At 42.3% G+C, this 14,795-nt stretch overlaps 1 protein-coding gene across 1 annotated transcript in view; it reads left to right on the top strand.

Moving 5' to 3' along the window:
- DYNC1H1 (dynein cytoplasmic 1 heavy chain 1) overlaps window positions 1–14,795 on the top strand; it is a 59,292-nt gene that overhangs the window by 9,269 nt on the left and 35,228 nt on the right. Inside the window, exons 4-23 of the mRNA XM_083516613.1 lie at window positions 925–1,180; window positions 1,856–2,042; window positions 2,185–2,456; window positions 3,125–3,352; window positions 3,800–4,876; window positions 5,439–5,618; window positions 6,761–6,910; window positions 7,785–7,931; window positions 8,068–8,208; window positions 8,443–8,619; window positions 8,950–9,060; window positions 9,409–9,528; window positions 9,939–10,178; window positions 10,705–10,860; window positions 11,023–11,136; window positions 12,081–12,191; window positions 12,285–12,494; window positions 13,229–13,375; window positions 13,969–14,135; window positions 14,293–14,466. Coding sequence (XP_083372739.1) covers window positions 925–1,180; window positions 1,856–2,042; window positions 2,185–2,456; window positions 3,125–3,352; window positions 3,800–4,876; window positions 5,439–5,618; window positions 6,761–6,910; window positions 7,785–7,931; window positions 8,068–8,208; window positions 8,443–8,619; window positions 8,950–9,060; window positions 9,409–9,528; window positions 9,939–10,178; window positions 10,705–10,860; window positions 11,023–11,136; window positions 12,081–12,191; window positions 12,285–12,494; window positions 13,229–13,375; window positions 13,969–14,135; window positions 14,293–14,466 — 4,365 coding nt within the window. The remainder of the gene's footprint in view (window positions 1–924; window positions 1,181–1,855; window positions 2,043–2,184; window positions 2,457–3,124; window positions 3,353–3,799; window positions 4,877–5,438; window positions 5,619–6,760; window positions 6,911–7,784; window positions 7,932–8,067; window positions 8,209–8,442; window positions 8,620–8,949; window positions 9,061–9,408; window positions 9,529–9,938; window positions 10,179–10,704; window positions 10,861–11,022; window positions 11,137–12,080; window positions 12,192–12,284; window positions 12,495–13,228; window positions 13,376–13,968; window positions 14,136–14,292; window positions 14,467–14,795) is intronic.

The raw sequence follows: 14,795 nt of genomic DNA, 5'->3' as shown, positions 1-14,795 counted from the left end.
GGGAGCAGCTTGCCAAACAACATGGGTACCGTATTTTTCGCCCTATAGGACACACTTTTTCCCCTCCAAAAATGAAGGGGAAATGTGTGTGCATCCTATGGCGCGAATGCAGGCTTTCGCTGAAGCCTGCCGAGTGAGAGGCAACGGTGCGCACCGACCCCTCTCACTCTCCAGGCTTCAGGAAGCTATCCGCAAACCTTGCGAGCCGGGGGGAGTTCCCGCGGGCTTGCAAGGCTTGCAGGCAGCAGCCTGCAGCACAGGGTGCCCTCCAGAGGATGCCCCGTGCTTCGGGAAGGTGTCCGCAAGCCTCCCGCGCCCAGCACACGAGGCTTTGGGCGGCAGCCTGCATCCCGAAGCACGGGGTGCCCTCCTGAGGACGCCCCGTGCTTCGGGAAGGTATCCGCAAGCCTCCCGCGCCCCGCGGGAGGTCCCGCCGGGTGCGTGAGGCTTGGGGCGGCAGCCCGAAGCACAGGGTGCCCTCCGGAGGATGCCCCGTGCTTCGGGAAAGTGTCTGCAAGCCTTGTGCGCCCGGCGGGAGGTCCCGCCGGGCTCGCAAGGCTTGCAGACAGCAGCCTGTTCTGGGGGCTGGGGTCGGCGGAAGCTTGGGCTTCCCCCGTGCCAGCCCCGCGCCTGGGGGGGAAATAAATTTTTTTTTCTTTATCCCCCCCCCAAAAAAAACCACCTAGGTGCATCTTAGGGGGCGGTGTGTCCTATGGGGCGAAAAATACGGTAATGTTGAACTATGTTAAATTGAACCTCATTGGCTAGCCCTTTGAAATCTTAGCCTCACGTGCTAGCTTAAGAAATTTGAAAAATGGAAATATATGTTGTCTTTATAGGGTGGGGAGGGCAGCTGCATGCACATTAATTGTACGTGACTATGTGTGGTGGATTTTCCTTTGGCTCACTTCCGTGTTCCCTCAGGGATGGCGATAAAATGGCTCCCTCCGTTGAGAAAAAAATTGCGGAACTCGAAATGGGACTTCTTCATCTGCAGCAGAACATTGAAATCCCAGAGATTAGTTTGCCAATTCATCCAATCATTACCAATGTTGCTAAGCAGTGCTATGAGCGTGGAGAAAAGCCGAAGGTTACTGATTTTGGTGATAAAGTTGAAGACCCAACTTTTCTCAACCAGCTGCAGTCTGGAGTTAACCGGTGGATTAGAGAAATCCAAAAGGTAAATTCAAAAAAGAAGTTTAGTGTTCAAGGGATGTTCAGTTTCCCTCTTTAGTTCGTTGTTGGATACCTTCCCAGTTGCATATTGTTAAAGTGAGGGTGAAATCTTCAGTGTGTGATCTGGAGCATATTTGGAACTGCATGTTCTTAATTTAAAAATAAGAAGCAGTTACACATCTTACTTTCCTATATCCTTCCATTAACTATTTTATGTGTAGCAATGTGAACACACTCAGGTACATTATTTAGCAGTTTTATTTTTTTTAATAAACCCTTCCATCTACTTTGAGATAATCCATCTGAAGCTGATGAATGTAAGTAATCCATAGATTAATATTTTGGAGATGGGAGATAATGTCTGTATAACCAAATGGTCTTACAGTTTACTTAGAAGCAAGTCCCACTGTGTACATTGAGACTCCTTAATATTTAGGATTGCAGCTGTAGTGTTGGAATCGGGTTTTCATTTGCACCTAAGTCCTTTTCTGTACATAGGTAGGACTCCGCTCAGTTCCAGTCAGGCAACATCTTTTTTTGCTCTGCCCTCTGTTTACATAGCCAAGTAGTTAATGTGGTTCAGCAGGCAGTATGATCATATGGTTATGCCTTCAGTTGCTTTGACTCCACCATTTGTTGAACAGTAGAAGCCTCATTACCCTCTTTACCAATTTTCAAGGTGACCAAACTAGATCGGGACCCTGCATCGGGCACTGCTTTGCAAGAAATCAGCTTTTGGCTAAACCTGGAACGTGCTCTATACCGTATTCAGGAGAAGCGTGAAAGCCCTGAAGTCCTCTTAACTTTAGATATCTTGAAGCACGGCAAACGCTTTCATGCTACTGTCAGCTTTGATACAGACACAGGTAAGAGCTTGTGGAAGCTGTCCAGAAACAGAATTTGGCAGGACTGTAGCTGTTGTAGCACATTTACATTAACACGAGCCAAGTGATTAAATTCTTTTAAATGTTTGAAAAAGTGAAATCGGCTTTCTCTTGTACCATCTAGGTCTAAAACAGGCATTGGAGACAGTAAATGACTACAATCCATTGATGAAAGACTTCCCTCTAAATGATTTGCTGTCTGCTACTGAACTGGATAAAATAAGGCAGGCATTGGTTGCAATATTCACCCACCTGAGAAAAATCAGAAATACAAAGTATCCTATTCAGCGAGCGCTGCGCCTGGTGGAGGCCATTTCAAGAGACCTGAGTTCTCAGCTACTCAAAGTGTTGGGGACACGGAAATTGATGCATGTTGCCTATGAAGAATTTGAGAAGGCAAGTCTTGCATTTAAATCCTTATGGGATCAGTGGGGGGTGGGAACTTGAGCTAAACTTTTGGAAAAAATTACAGCCACATTGCACTCCTCCTTGCTAACTGAAGCCTTAGCATTGGAATAGGTAATAAAAGGTAGAGATGTGTGATGACACTACCTTACAATTCTTTTTTAAACAACTTTTGGCCCTGTATACCTGAGGGAGCGTCTCCACCATCATCATTCAGCCCGGACACTTGAGATTGAGCACTGAGGGCCTTCTGGCAGTTCCTTCACTGCGAGAAGTGATGTTACTTGGTGGTGGCACATGCCCTGTGGAATGCCCTCCCATCAGATGTAAAGGAAATAAACATTTGACTTTTAAAAAACATTTGAAGACAGCCCTGTTTAGGGAAGTTTTTAATGTTTGGTGTTTTATCATGTTTTTAATATTCTGTTGGGAGCCGCCCACAGTGGTTGCAGCAACCCAGTCAAATGGGCGGATGTTGTTGGTCATAATACCAAAGTCATTGTTTGGTGCAATATAGCTTTTTCTACTCTTTCATAATCTACCAGTCCATCCCCCCTGCAAATAAAGATCTATCATCACATCCTTAGTGAACGCATACAATATGCAGAATTTGTGTGATGGAGCATGGTGTTCAGTGACGGTGTTCAACTTTCTTTCAGGTCATGGTTGCATGCTTTGAGGTCTTCCAGACCTGGGACGATGAATATGAGAAACTGCAAGTCCTACTGAGAGACATTGTGAAAAGAAAGAGGGAAGAGAATCTGAAGATGGTGTGGCGCATCAATCCTGCTCACAGAAAGCTCCAGGCTCGTCTTGATCAGATGCGGAAGTTTCGACGCCAACACGAACAACTGAGAGCAGTTATCGTGAGAGTGTTAAGACCACAGGTAAGTACAACGGCTGGTGCCTTTTTTTACAGACTTGAGTTGTGATTTGTTAGAATGGAACTAGTCCATTCAAAGTCAGAACTTACTCTTGTCTTGACCCAGACTATTTTCACCTAGAACACTTTCTACGAAGCAAGCTGCCCCTCATTTGGGAGGAACTCACTTGCCCCTCCATTTCCAAAGGAATTTCTTCAATGCAAGAGAGCTCCCCCTACTGGTTCCTAGGATAAATGCTAAAATGAAAAGCTTGATAGTCATTGAATTGTGACTATCAAGAGACACATTAAAAGAGGCCCTGAAAATCTGGCAAACAAGTGAGCTAGTGAGCGAAATAACCACGGCTGCTGGTTGTTGAACCTTTGCTAGGGGAAGAGGCCATGTTGCTGTGTGTTCTTGGTAGTGTGATTACTACTGCTGTTGCTTAATGGTATCTTTTTATCTTTTTAGGTGACTGCAGTACCCCAGCAAAATCAGGGAGAGGTACCTGAGCCACAAGATATGAAAGTAGCAGAAGTGCTGTTTGACGCTGCTGATGCCAACGCGATTGAAGAAGTAAACCTCGCTTATGAGAACGTTAAAGAAGTCGATGGCTTGGATGTTTCCAAAGAAGGCACAGAGGCCTGGGAAGCTGCAATGAAACGTTATGATGAAAGAATCGATAGAGTTGAGACCCGCATTACTGCTCGCCTAAGAGACCAGCTGGGCACAGCAAAGAATGCCAATGAAATGTTCAGGATCTTCTCCAGGTTCAATGCTCTGTTTGTCAGGCCCCACATCAGAGGTGCCATCCGTGAATACCAAACACAGCTGATTCAGCGTGTGAAAGATGACATAGAGTCGCTTCATGACAAATTCAAAGTGCAGTATCCACAGAGCCAGGCTTGCAAAATGAGTCATGTTAGAGACTTGCCTCCAGTATCGGGGTCTATAATCTGGGCGAAACAGATTGACAGGCAGCTGACGGCCTACATGAAGCGTGTTGAAGATGTCCTTGGGAAGGGTTGGGAGAACCACGTAGAGGGCCAAAAACTGAAGCAGGATGGAGACAGCTTCCGTATGAAGCTCAACACCCAAGAAATATTTGATGATTGGGCCAGGAAGGTTCAGCAGCGTAACCTTGGTGTCTCGGGCCGCATTTTCACCATCGAAAGCACTCGTGTTCGAGGCCGAACAGGGAATGTCCTCAAACTGAAGGTCAACTTCCTCCCAGAAATAATCACCCTGTCGAAAGAAGTCCGCAACCTTAAGTGGCTAGGGTTCCGGGTTCCTCTCGCAATAGTCAACAAAGCTCACCAAGCAAATCAGCTCTATCCTTTTGCTATTTCTCTGATTGAAAGCGTCCGTACATACGAACGGACCTGTGAAAAGGTGGAAGAACGGAACACCATTTCCCTCTTGGTTGCTGGGCTAAAGAAGGAAGTGCAGGCTTTGATCGGGGAAGGAATTGCTCTAGTGTGGGAATCGTACAAACTGGACCCATATGTCCAACGGCTGGCAGAGACAGTCTTCAACTTCCAGGAAAAGGTTAATTTGCTTTGAAGTTTATTTTTGGGGTTTTTGCAGTGCATGATTTATCAATAATGTATTGCTTCAATAAAGAAACCTTGGAGAAATTGCCATTCAGCTGTTTAGTAGCCATAATGCCAACACTTTTAAAGCTGGCCTGGCAGGAAAGTCTCATGCAACAATGGATTTTGATACAGCCTTTTTATAAAATATTTGAGTCAACTAGAAGCAAGGCAGTATTGACTCTATATAACAGGTTATAGTATTTTTTGTCAAAACCTTATTAGTACAGTATTACATACCAGACAGGATGTCAGTCTAGTTAGCGGAATCAATACTTCAAAATGCAGTTTTTATTTGAATTGTATTCAAATGCAGTAATCCTGAGAGAAGCAACTTAACACTGGTAATAAGCATGTACTTGTTTGTCTAAATTATGAATCCACTGTGAGTAAAGATATATTAGACATATATGTTGTAAAGGCAACTTAGACATTCGTTAATAGGTGGCTTTATGGAGAACAATCATTTTGCATATTGAAACTGAGCTTTAAAGACTGATTTCACTTCTGCCCTTTAGGTGGATGACTTGCTCATCATTGAAGAGAAAATAGACCTGGAAGTCAGATCCTTGGAAACTTGCATGTATGATCACAAAACCTTCTCCGAAATTTTAAACAGAGTTCAAAAAGCTGTGGATGATTTGAATCTTCATTCATATTCCAATTTACCCATCTGGGTTAATAAACTGGATATGGAGGTAAGCTTTGCAAGTGGTTACCGGGACAAGATAGCTATATTTCTTAATAAGTTTAATTTTAAAGTTATCTGGTTTTGAACACTTGAGAGATTTTGAGTTAAAAGCCTGCTGGAAGTTAACGGTTTCCTAATATAGCCCATCATCTTTCACACACGGGATGCAGAGTCCAACTGCAAGGCTACAAATGTATGTGATACTAAAACAATAGGCTCAGCAGTAGTGCCCACCATTCTTCTGCATTATTGTTGCCGTTAATTAGATTTGTATACCACTCTTCATCCAAATATCTCCAGGCAGTTCACAGCCTTGCATGAAAGTATGTTGTCAGCTGGTGCCTAAAAGGTATAAGAGCCAATGACAGCTGTACAGGCAACTCCCCATTTACGTGTGTTCCAAGGCCTACATGACCATCCACACACGCATCACCGCAATCCCAGAAGTGGCAAAAAAGAGGAGGGAAACGGCCCTAAAATCATGAAAATGGTATCTAGTAATCCCACGAGCCTTTGCACCGACCTTTGAGGCCTGTGGAGAGTTGGGAGTTTGACCAAGGAGGTTTGGAGGCTGCAGTTGTGGAGTTCGGGGCATTTTTGGTTTTAAAAAGGGTTTCCAGAGGTTTAGAGGGTGTTTGCAGGCTTGTTCCGAATATACACAATTTCAATTAAATGCATGGTGTCTCGGAACATAACCCCCGACATAAATTGGGAGTTGCCTACATTTCAGAGGAGAGGGAGTTCCATAACTGGGGTGCTGCCACTGAGAAAGCCCTGCTTTGCAGCACCACATAATGAACTGCTGACAGCTGAGGTACCACAGGGAGTACCTCCTCTCCCACCCCCCACAGATCTCAGCACATAGGTGGGGCTGTGTGGGAGGAATCGCTCACAGGTACAAAGATCCCAAGTTGTATAGTAAGTCACACACTGCTCCAGTTAACCTAATTCAGCCAAGAAGGACAGGTGTCGAGGACCTGTTGTCAGAGGGCTTTAAGTACCAGTCCATATCCTCAGGTCTCAAAGGGGCTAATAAGAAAGGAAGCTGATAAGAAAAACCTTTCCGTGGATGTTTAGTGGCATGTGCTAACTTCAGGTCTGCTGCGTTTCTTGAAGTACTTCAATTTTGTTAATGCAATTGCTTCCTAGATCGAGAGAATACTGGGAGTTCGTCTGCAGGCTGGGCTGAGAGCATGGACTCAAGTACTACTTGGTCAAGCGGATGACAAAGCAGAAGTTGATATGGACACAGATGCTCCACAAGTCAGCCATAAGCCAGGTGGAGAGCCAAAGATCAAAGTACGTGGTGTCTTCACCTTGAATTGAATCCATGGAGTCTTGCAAGCTGGAAGTAATGCATGCAAAATCTCAAACTAGAAAAAATGTGTATTGAAATGATGCAGTATAACTTAAATCTCATCCTGTGTTTGCACAATTCTGGTAAATCTGATGATCTTGCACAAAAGTTGGCATCCAGAGAATCCATAAGAATCCATAATTTTGCTGAGTTCCCAGCTCTTATGATCACAGAAAGAATGCTTATATTATGAGCGTTTATTTAAAAGCTTGGAGTTGCAGGGAACCGGCATGTCTTAAGCTCTTTCATACTAATCATTAGCCAGCCTCCACCATCCTTTTCCATGGCCGCCTCTTTTTAGTCCTGTTCAATTCCCTGTGTCTTGTGGGGAGTAGTTATTTGTTCTATTGTTACAGGATGTATTGCGTTCATCAACCTTTGCAATAACTGTTACTGAATCAAATGACAAATATATGTACTGCTGAAGACACCATGCTTGGAAATAAATAAAAACATTTTTTTAAAGAATTTCAGAGACAAAGGGTACAGCTCTGTGTCCCTGCTTTCATTCTAAAATTTGACAGATCATGGAGGAGAGGATATAGGATTGCATATATGTGCTTAGCCTTGATGGTGAAGATTAAGGGTTAAGCTAAAGGCTTTACAGGAGAGGTGGCTATTTGGAAACTGAACAGAATACATAACTTCATCTAGTGCAGTTTATATTTGTCCTATAATGCACAAATCCAAAGATAACTTTCCAACTTAATACCAGTCAAATTTGGGGTAATGCTACCAGACTAATGATAGTTTAATGCATTTTGTTATTACTTCCTCCAGTAAACCAAAACTGAACGTGGCTTTATATTCCTGCAGAATGTTGTTCATGAACTGCGGATAACCAACCAGGTAATCTACCTGAATCCACCCATTGAAGACTGCAGATACAAACTGTTCCAAGAACTGTTTGCTTGGAAGATGGTAATACTGTCACTACCTAGAATCCAAAGTCAGAGATATCAGGTAAGAATAAAGAAATACTACTTTTGAATCATAAGAATCTTGAGTAGATTTAAGCTAAATCTTTAAAAAATAAATAAATATCAAAGCTCTCATTGCTTTTAAATCAAAATGTGGTACATCTTCTGTTTTTCGTTAGGTGGGTGTGCACTATGAATTATCAGAAGAGGAAAAATTCTACCGTAATGCCCTGACACGGATGCCAGATGGCCCTTCAGCACTTGAAGAGTCTTACTCTGCAGTCATGGGGATCGTAACAGAAGTTGAACAGTACGTGAAGGTAAGAGAACATATTATGTTTCCTATTCCAGAGTTATTACATAACATTATTCCACGTGACAGTGTCTTGATCAAGAATATGGAATGATGAGTTATTTAACATTTGTTTAAGTACGGTGTTTACAGTTTTGGTTACCAGTTCATAAACCCAAAAATTGGATATATCTAATAGCTTACAAATCCTTAAAATAAAAAATTTAGGTATTTCTTTTGTGTGTGCATGCTCGATCTGTAGGTTTGGCTCCAGTATCAATGTTTATGGGATATGCAAGCTGAGAATATCTACAACCGCCTTGGAGAAGACTTAAATAAGTGGCAAGCACTCTTGGTTCAGATAAGAAAAGCCAGGGGAACCTTTGACAATGCTGAAACCAGGAAGGAATTTGGGCCTGTTATCATCGACTATGGAAAGGTAAACACCCTGAAGGAAAATAGATCTGAAAGTAGAATTATAGAATCATAGAATTGTGGAGTAGGAAGGAAACCCAAGGATCATCTACCCCAGCCCCCTGCGATGCGGGAATAATGTAGTAGATATCTCCTGCATTAATTTTCATTAAATGGTATCAAAGAACCAGACCACAAGTAGAAGGGGTGGGGGAATGAGTAAATAAACTTAGTTGGTCTCTAAGGTGCTACTGGACAATTTTTTAATTTATTTCTACAGTATATAAGAAACACAAGTTTGCAAATTATAAGATAGATGGCATAGAGTAAAATTACCACTGTTTTAATTGTATAGGTGCAATCGAAGGTGAACTTGAAGTATGATTCCTGGCATAAGGAAGTGCTCAGCAAATTTGGTCAAATGCTGGGCCAAAACATGACAGAGTTCCATTCTCAAATTTCCAAGGTGAGTTTGCCAAAATTCGTCCCACTGAAAATACCTAAGCAGAAATTTTTGCCAAAGTGCCCCTAAACATAGATAGCAACACTTGCTTCTCTTCTCTCAATATGGGATGAAAGAGATTGTTCCATGTCAAAGCTTTCTTTCTTTTGTAATCTTAGAGGGGGGGAAATCATGCGTAATAGTGGGATATCTGAAGAACTGTGAGTGCCTGTACTGTGCCTGTATTAAACTAATTGGGTGTGATTGGCACCTCCATAGAGGCTTTCCTTGTCTTTTGAACAGGGCGTCTAAAACTTACTCCCTTTCCTTTATGAGAGCATTTTTTTAAATTTCATTTTTCCCATTTCTTAGTCACGGCAAGAGCTGGAGCAGCACTCAGTGGACACAGCTAGCACATCCGATGCTGTGACATTCATCACATACGTGCAGTCACTGAAACGCAAAATCAAACAATTTGAGAAACAAGTTGAGGTAAGCTTTCTACAACACGTTTCTGCAATCAGTTTCAATGGGAAAAGCTTTAGTACTCTTCGTCCTAATATCTCCAGGCAGTTCACAGCCTTGCATGAAAGTATGTCGTCAGCTGGTGCCTGAAAGGTATAAGAGCCAATGACAGCTGTACAGGCAACTCCCCATTTACGTGTGTTCCAAGGCCTACATGACCATCCACACACGCATCGCCGCAATCTTTATTACAAGAATATATGTGATCAAAGCCTGTACCAAATAAAACATTGCTGTACATATCTCCTGTTCGGGGGATGTGTCAAAATAAAATACCCTTTAAGTTTTTTTAAAAAAACCTACATGGTGACGAGTTTCAGTTTAACAGTAGCAGACACTTTTTGTTACAATTGTAACTTATTTTTTGGTGGCTGTAGCTCTACCGTAATGGCCAGCGCTTGCTTGAGAAGCAGAGGTTCCAATTTCCTTCATCCTGGTTGTACATCGATAACATTGAAGGAGAATGGGGTGCTTTCAATGACATCATGCGTCGAAAGGATTCTGCCATTCAGCAGCAAGTAGCAAACCTGCAGATGAAAATCGTTCAGGAAGATCGAGCTGTGGAGACTCGTACAGTTGACTTACTGACAGACTGGGAGAAAACAAAGCCTGTAACCGTAAGTCGTCTTCAGTACTCTGGCATTTTGAGCCTTGAGTCATCATTCCTTTGACACCTGTGCTCTCCTTTAGCCAAAACATGCATCTAGTGGTGCACTTAGCACTTAACAGCATGACCACCATATAATTATTATCCTGCCTTAAGTCAGGCTGAGACCCACCAATTGAAGGCCAATGATCTAAATTATGTGTTCATTATGAATGTTTGTAATTGTGCTTAGCTGTCTCATTCACTAACAAACCCCAATTACTGTATATATGGGACTAACCGACTCAACACGACCTTGAGAACTGGAATTTGGTGCTGTTATATTCCTTGACATCCAACTTAATGGGAAGTCTGAAAACGGTGCTTGTACCTTTCTTCTACAAAACTGGGATATGCTATATTTCAAAATAGCTTAAAGTAGTCATACACCATCTATAAAAATGAAATTTGGTACACGTAGTCAAAAGTGCCACCGTACATAACAGTGAACTCCACTATGCCTAGTCTGATGCCTAGTATTTCACTTCTTTTTTCAGGGCAACCTGCGCCCAGAGGAAGCTCTCCAAGCCCTTACCATCTACGAAGGAAAGTTTGGGAGGTTGAAGGATGACCGTGAGAAATGTGCAAAGGCCAAGGAAGCTCTGGAACTCACAGATACAGGTCTTCTCAGTGGTAGCGAAGAACGTGTTCAGGTATGAAAATCCAGTAGCCAGGCGTATAAATTTCAGCTGCTGTATTCCGTAGAAAGACCTTTCCAGCTACGCTGATCAAAACCTACTAGAATTATTTGTCATATCCTGCTTTCCACCCCCCTTTACAATTACTGATGTTTCAAACCATCTCTTGTCTCATAGGTTGCTTTAGAAGAGCTCCAAGACCTTAAAGGAGTCTGGTCTGAGCTTTCCAAGGTCTGGGAACAGATTGATCAAATGAAGGAGCAACCCTGGGTTTCAGTACAGCCTCGCAAGGTACTTCAGCTGTATATATGTAAAGAACTTGAGGACCATAGCAAGAGAAATTGCAAATCTATCCTCTTCAAACACTGCAAAACAGAAGCTAAAAATGTTCTGCCGTATAGTCAGCGTTGACGTGGTTTGGCACATATTTGATAGCACTGATTAAACCTACGCCCCAGGGACCTCAATCCTGTCCCATAGCATCCTGACCATCTCTGCACATCTCTGAACTAACTTGGGCATAGGAAGCTAACCTGTCAGTAAGGCAGAGAGACCAACCTACCAATGGCTACTACTGCAGGCTTCAACATCAGCTTCTTTACCTTTCTATTTAAATTAGCAGTGCAGCTCTTCGGCATTTGTAATCAAGGGGGAAGAATTTGGGGTGCAGAAAAGGATGGTGAGAATGTTGGATGACAGGGAGATTTAGGTTTGTAAGATGGGTGGGGGCATCTGCTACGACATTTGGAAGTCTTTGGAGGACTTTGGGGAACTGCAGAGGGAAGCTCAGCAAAGGAGAAGCTGAAATTATGTTGTGAAACGCCCTGACATCTATGGATAAAGGGTATACAAATTTGATTAATAATAAAAAAAAATGGGGGGGCATGGTGGTACTGGTATGGAATTTGGGCAGGCAAGATGCAGAAAAGTAGCACATTGGGACCAGGTGGCAAAGGATATTTTAGAAGAATATGTAGAATGAGTTTATGAGGCTAGTCTTTTTTAGGGAGTCTTTGGGTGACTTGATAAAGAGCATAAAGAACAGCTTATGGGTAGGCATGCAGATGGGCTCTTGCTGTATCAGAAAGGTGAACAAGATAATAACTTGGTCAGTGTTCCTGGCAAGCAGGACTACTTGGGTGAGCCGTCCATTAATAAAGATGACAAATGGGTAATACTCAGCAATTTGCGCTGTCTGTTAACTTGTTAAAAGTTGCTCCCCATCTTCCTTATAGCTTCGACAAAGTCTAGATGGCTTACTCAACCAGCTGAAAAATTTCCCTGCTCGCTTACGGCAATATGCATCCTATGAATACGTGCAGAGGCTCCTGAAAGGTTACATGAAGGTAAGCTTGCCTATGAAAGACCTTTGGATAGAACATCGTGCTGATGCCTAACAAGACAAGTTTACACCTTTCCTTCATTTCCAACCCACTCAGATAAACATGTTGGTGATAGAGTTGAAGTCGGAGGCTCTTAAAGATCGCCATTGGAAGCAACTGATGAAGAGGCTTCACGTGAATTGGGTAGTTTCCGAACTAACCCTGGGGCAGATCTGGGATGTTGATTTGCAGAAGAATGAACTGATTGTGAAAGATGTGCTACTTGTAGCACAGGGAGAGATGGCACTGGAAGAATTCTTGAAGCAGGTAGCTACTGGCTTTTAATAAATACTTTTGCTCGTTCAATAACTTTAAATCTATATTTCCAGCAAAGTTCCCTTAACTCAAACAAAACCATTGTCACTGAAGGAAGACAAGTCCTGATGCAATGGTTGCTACTTATTTGTGACCCTGTATACTGAGGGAGTAAAGGGAAAGTGGCAGGAAGGCTTGCTGAAAAAGGCTAAGAGGCTTCCTTCAAGGAACACAGCCTTTTGCACTCAGGAGCGCTGGGGAGTTTTCTTCCTGAAGAGGAAGCAGCAACTTGCTGGCAATATTCTGTACTTCCCAAGGAAGTCCAGTTTTTTAGAGGACAGTTGGTTAAACCTATGTCAGGCTGCAGGGTGTATTTCAAAAAGTTTTGTTCTTAGAAGCCGCTGTTGATTTAAATCATCTACGTATTGAATATTTTTGATCAATAGTGTTAATGTTTTATATTTTTGTAAACTGCTTGTCTCTATCAAGCAGCATATACATTTTATTAGATAAAGAAACAGCTAATTAACGTAGAATGAAATAATGATAGAATCAAAAGTGGAACCATTTGAACATCTGGCCACATTTATATGACAAAGGTCTTGCTTCCTGATGATCACTTGTTACATAAAGATGTTCTCGGGCTCTTCATCATCCGTTGGGCTATTTTTAAAGAAAAGCAGCTTTGGCCTGCCTGATTTTTTACCTTCAATCCTAAACATCACTGTACATTGTTTTCTGTAAAGATACGAGAAGTGTGGAACACCTATGAGCTGGATTTGGTTAACTACCAGAACAAATGTCGTTTGATTCGTGGTTGGGATGACCTTTTCAACAAAGTCAAAGAGCACATCAACAGTGTTTCTGCAATGAAGCTATCGCCATACTACAAGGTAGAACCCAGAATGTATCTTTTGCTCTTTGCATTTCTGTCTTTTAACGTATTTAGGAATGTTAACGCATATGCTTCAGTTTGCACCCTTTTGTATAGCTATGACTAACTAGCAAGCACTGAATACAATTATATGAGCTCCCTTACAATCCAGCCTGCTTTCTGAGATCATCTTGGTCCTAATTTCCCTGGAATTGCATTTAGTTGGCACTGGGCAGAGGGTGTTTTCGGTGTCTCGTGCCCAGGCTTTTGAACCCTCTCCCAAGAGAGGCTCATCTCCGCCCTTCTTAAATGCCCTTATGCTGGGTTGTTTTAAAACCTTCCATTTTAGGAAGGCTTTTGAGCCATAAGTGTTTTTTGAGCTTTTACTGATCAGTTTGTTGTTCTGGTTCTTTATTCTGCTGGTCTTAGTGTGCTTTTTGATTATGCAATTTTTACATTTATTGTTAGACACTTTAAGCCCTTATTGAGGAAAAGGTGGTTATAAATTTTATTTAATATAGATAACACAGCTTAAATATAGTTGCATTGTGCTTTATTTACAATAAATGTGTAACTCAGTTACATAAATTAAAGCCATTTATTGATCTGTAGGTGTTTGAAGAAGATGCCCTAAGCTGGGAAGACAAACTGAATCGTATCATGGCACTTTTTGATGTCTGGATAGATGTCCAGAGGCGCTGGGTTTACCTGGAAGGTATCTTCACTGGGAGCGCTGATATCAAGCACCTGTTGCCTGTTGAAACACAGAGATTCCAAAGGTAATGTTTTGTTCTTGAACATAAATGTGAATGCAGGAATCTCAGTAACTTCTTATTTCACCCAGGAGGCTTTTATGTAAAAGTGTGTCCCTCCTTGGGGACATCGGCTGGTGGTGGTTCTGCTTTGTTTCAATGCTCTCTCTTCTTGACTTCACAGCATCAGTACAGAGTTTCTGGCCCTCATGAAAAAGGTGTCCAAATCTCCCCTGGTCATGGATGTTCTGAATATTCAGGGTGTACAGAGATCACTGGAAAGATTAGCAGACTTGCTTGGGAAGATCCAGAAAGCTTTGGGAGAGTACCTGGAGAGAGAGAGAGCTTCTTTCCCTCGGTAAAGAATTGATATTTCACTGCATTAGTTTTGTTCTATAAGCAAACTCTGGCATTAATACATTGCCCCCCAGGCTTTATGTTACCTTATCATCCTCCATGTTCTAATCTTGTGTTTGACCAAAAAATTAAACCACCTGTGCAGATTTTGGCTTGGAAATAATTTGGATTGGGGACAAGCTTTTAAAAGAGAGTGAACGTTGCATTAAGATATAGCTAGAGTTATGTAAATGCCTTCAGTGTATTAGAATGCAGCGAAGAGCTATACTTTATTAAATTTCTGTACCACCCTTCACCTGAAGATCACAGGGCAGTTTACGATTTAAAAAC

Source organism: Podarcis liolepis, assembly GCF_965112155.1.
Source record: "Podarcis liolepis genome assembly, chromosome: 1".
NCBI classification, from domain to species: domain Eukaryota; kingdom Metazoa; phylum Chordata; class Lepidosauria; order Squamata; family Lacertidae; genus Podarcis; species Podarcis liolepis.
The sequence above is the reverse complement of the archived record's forward strand: the minus strand, read 5'-3'. Positions and strand labels throughout refer to the sequence as shown.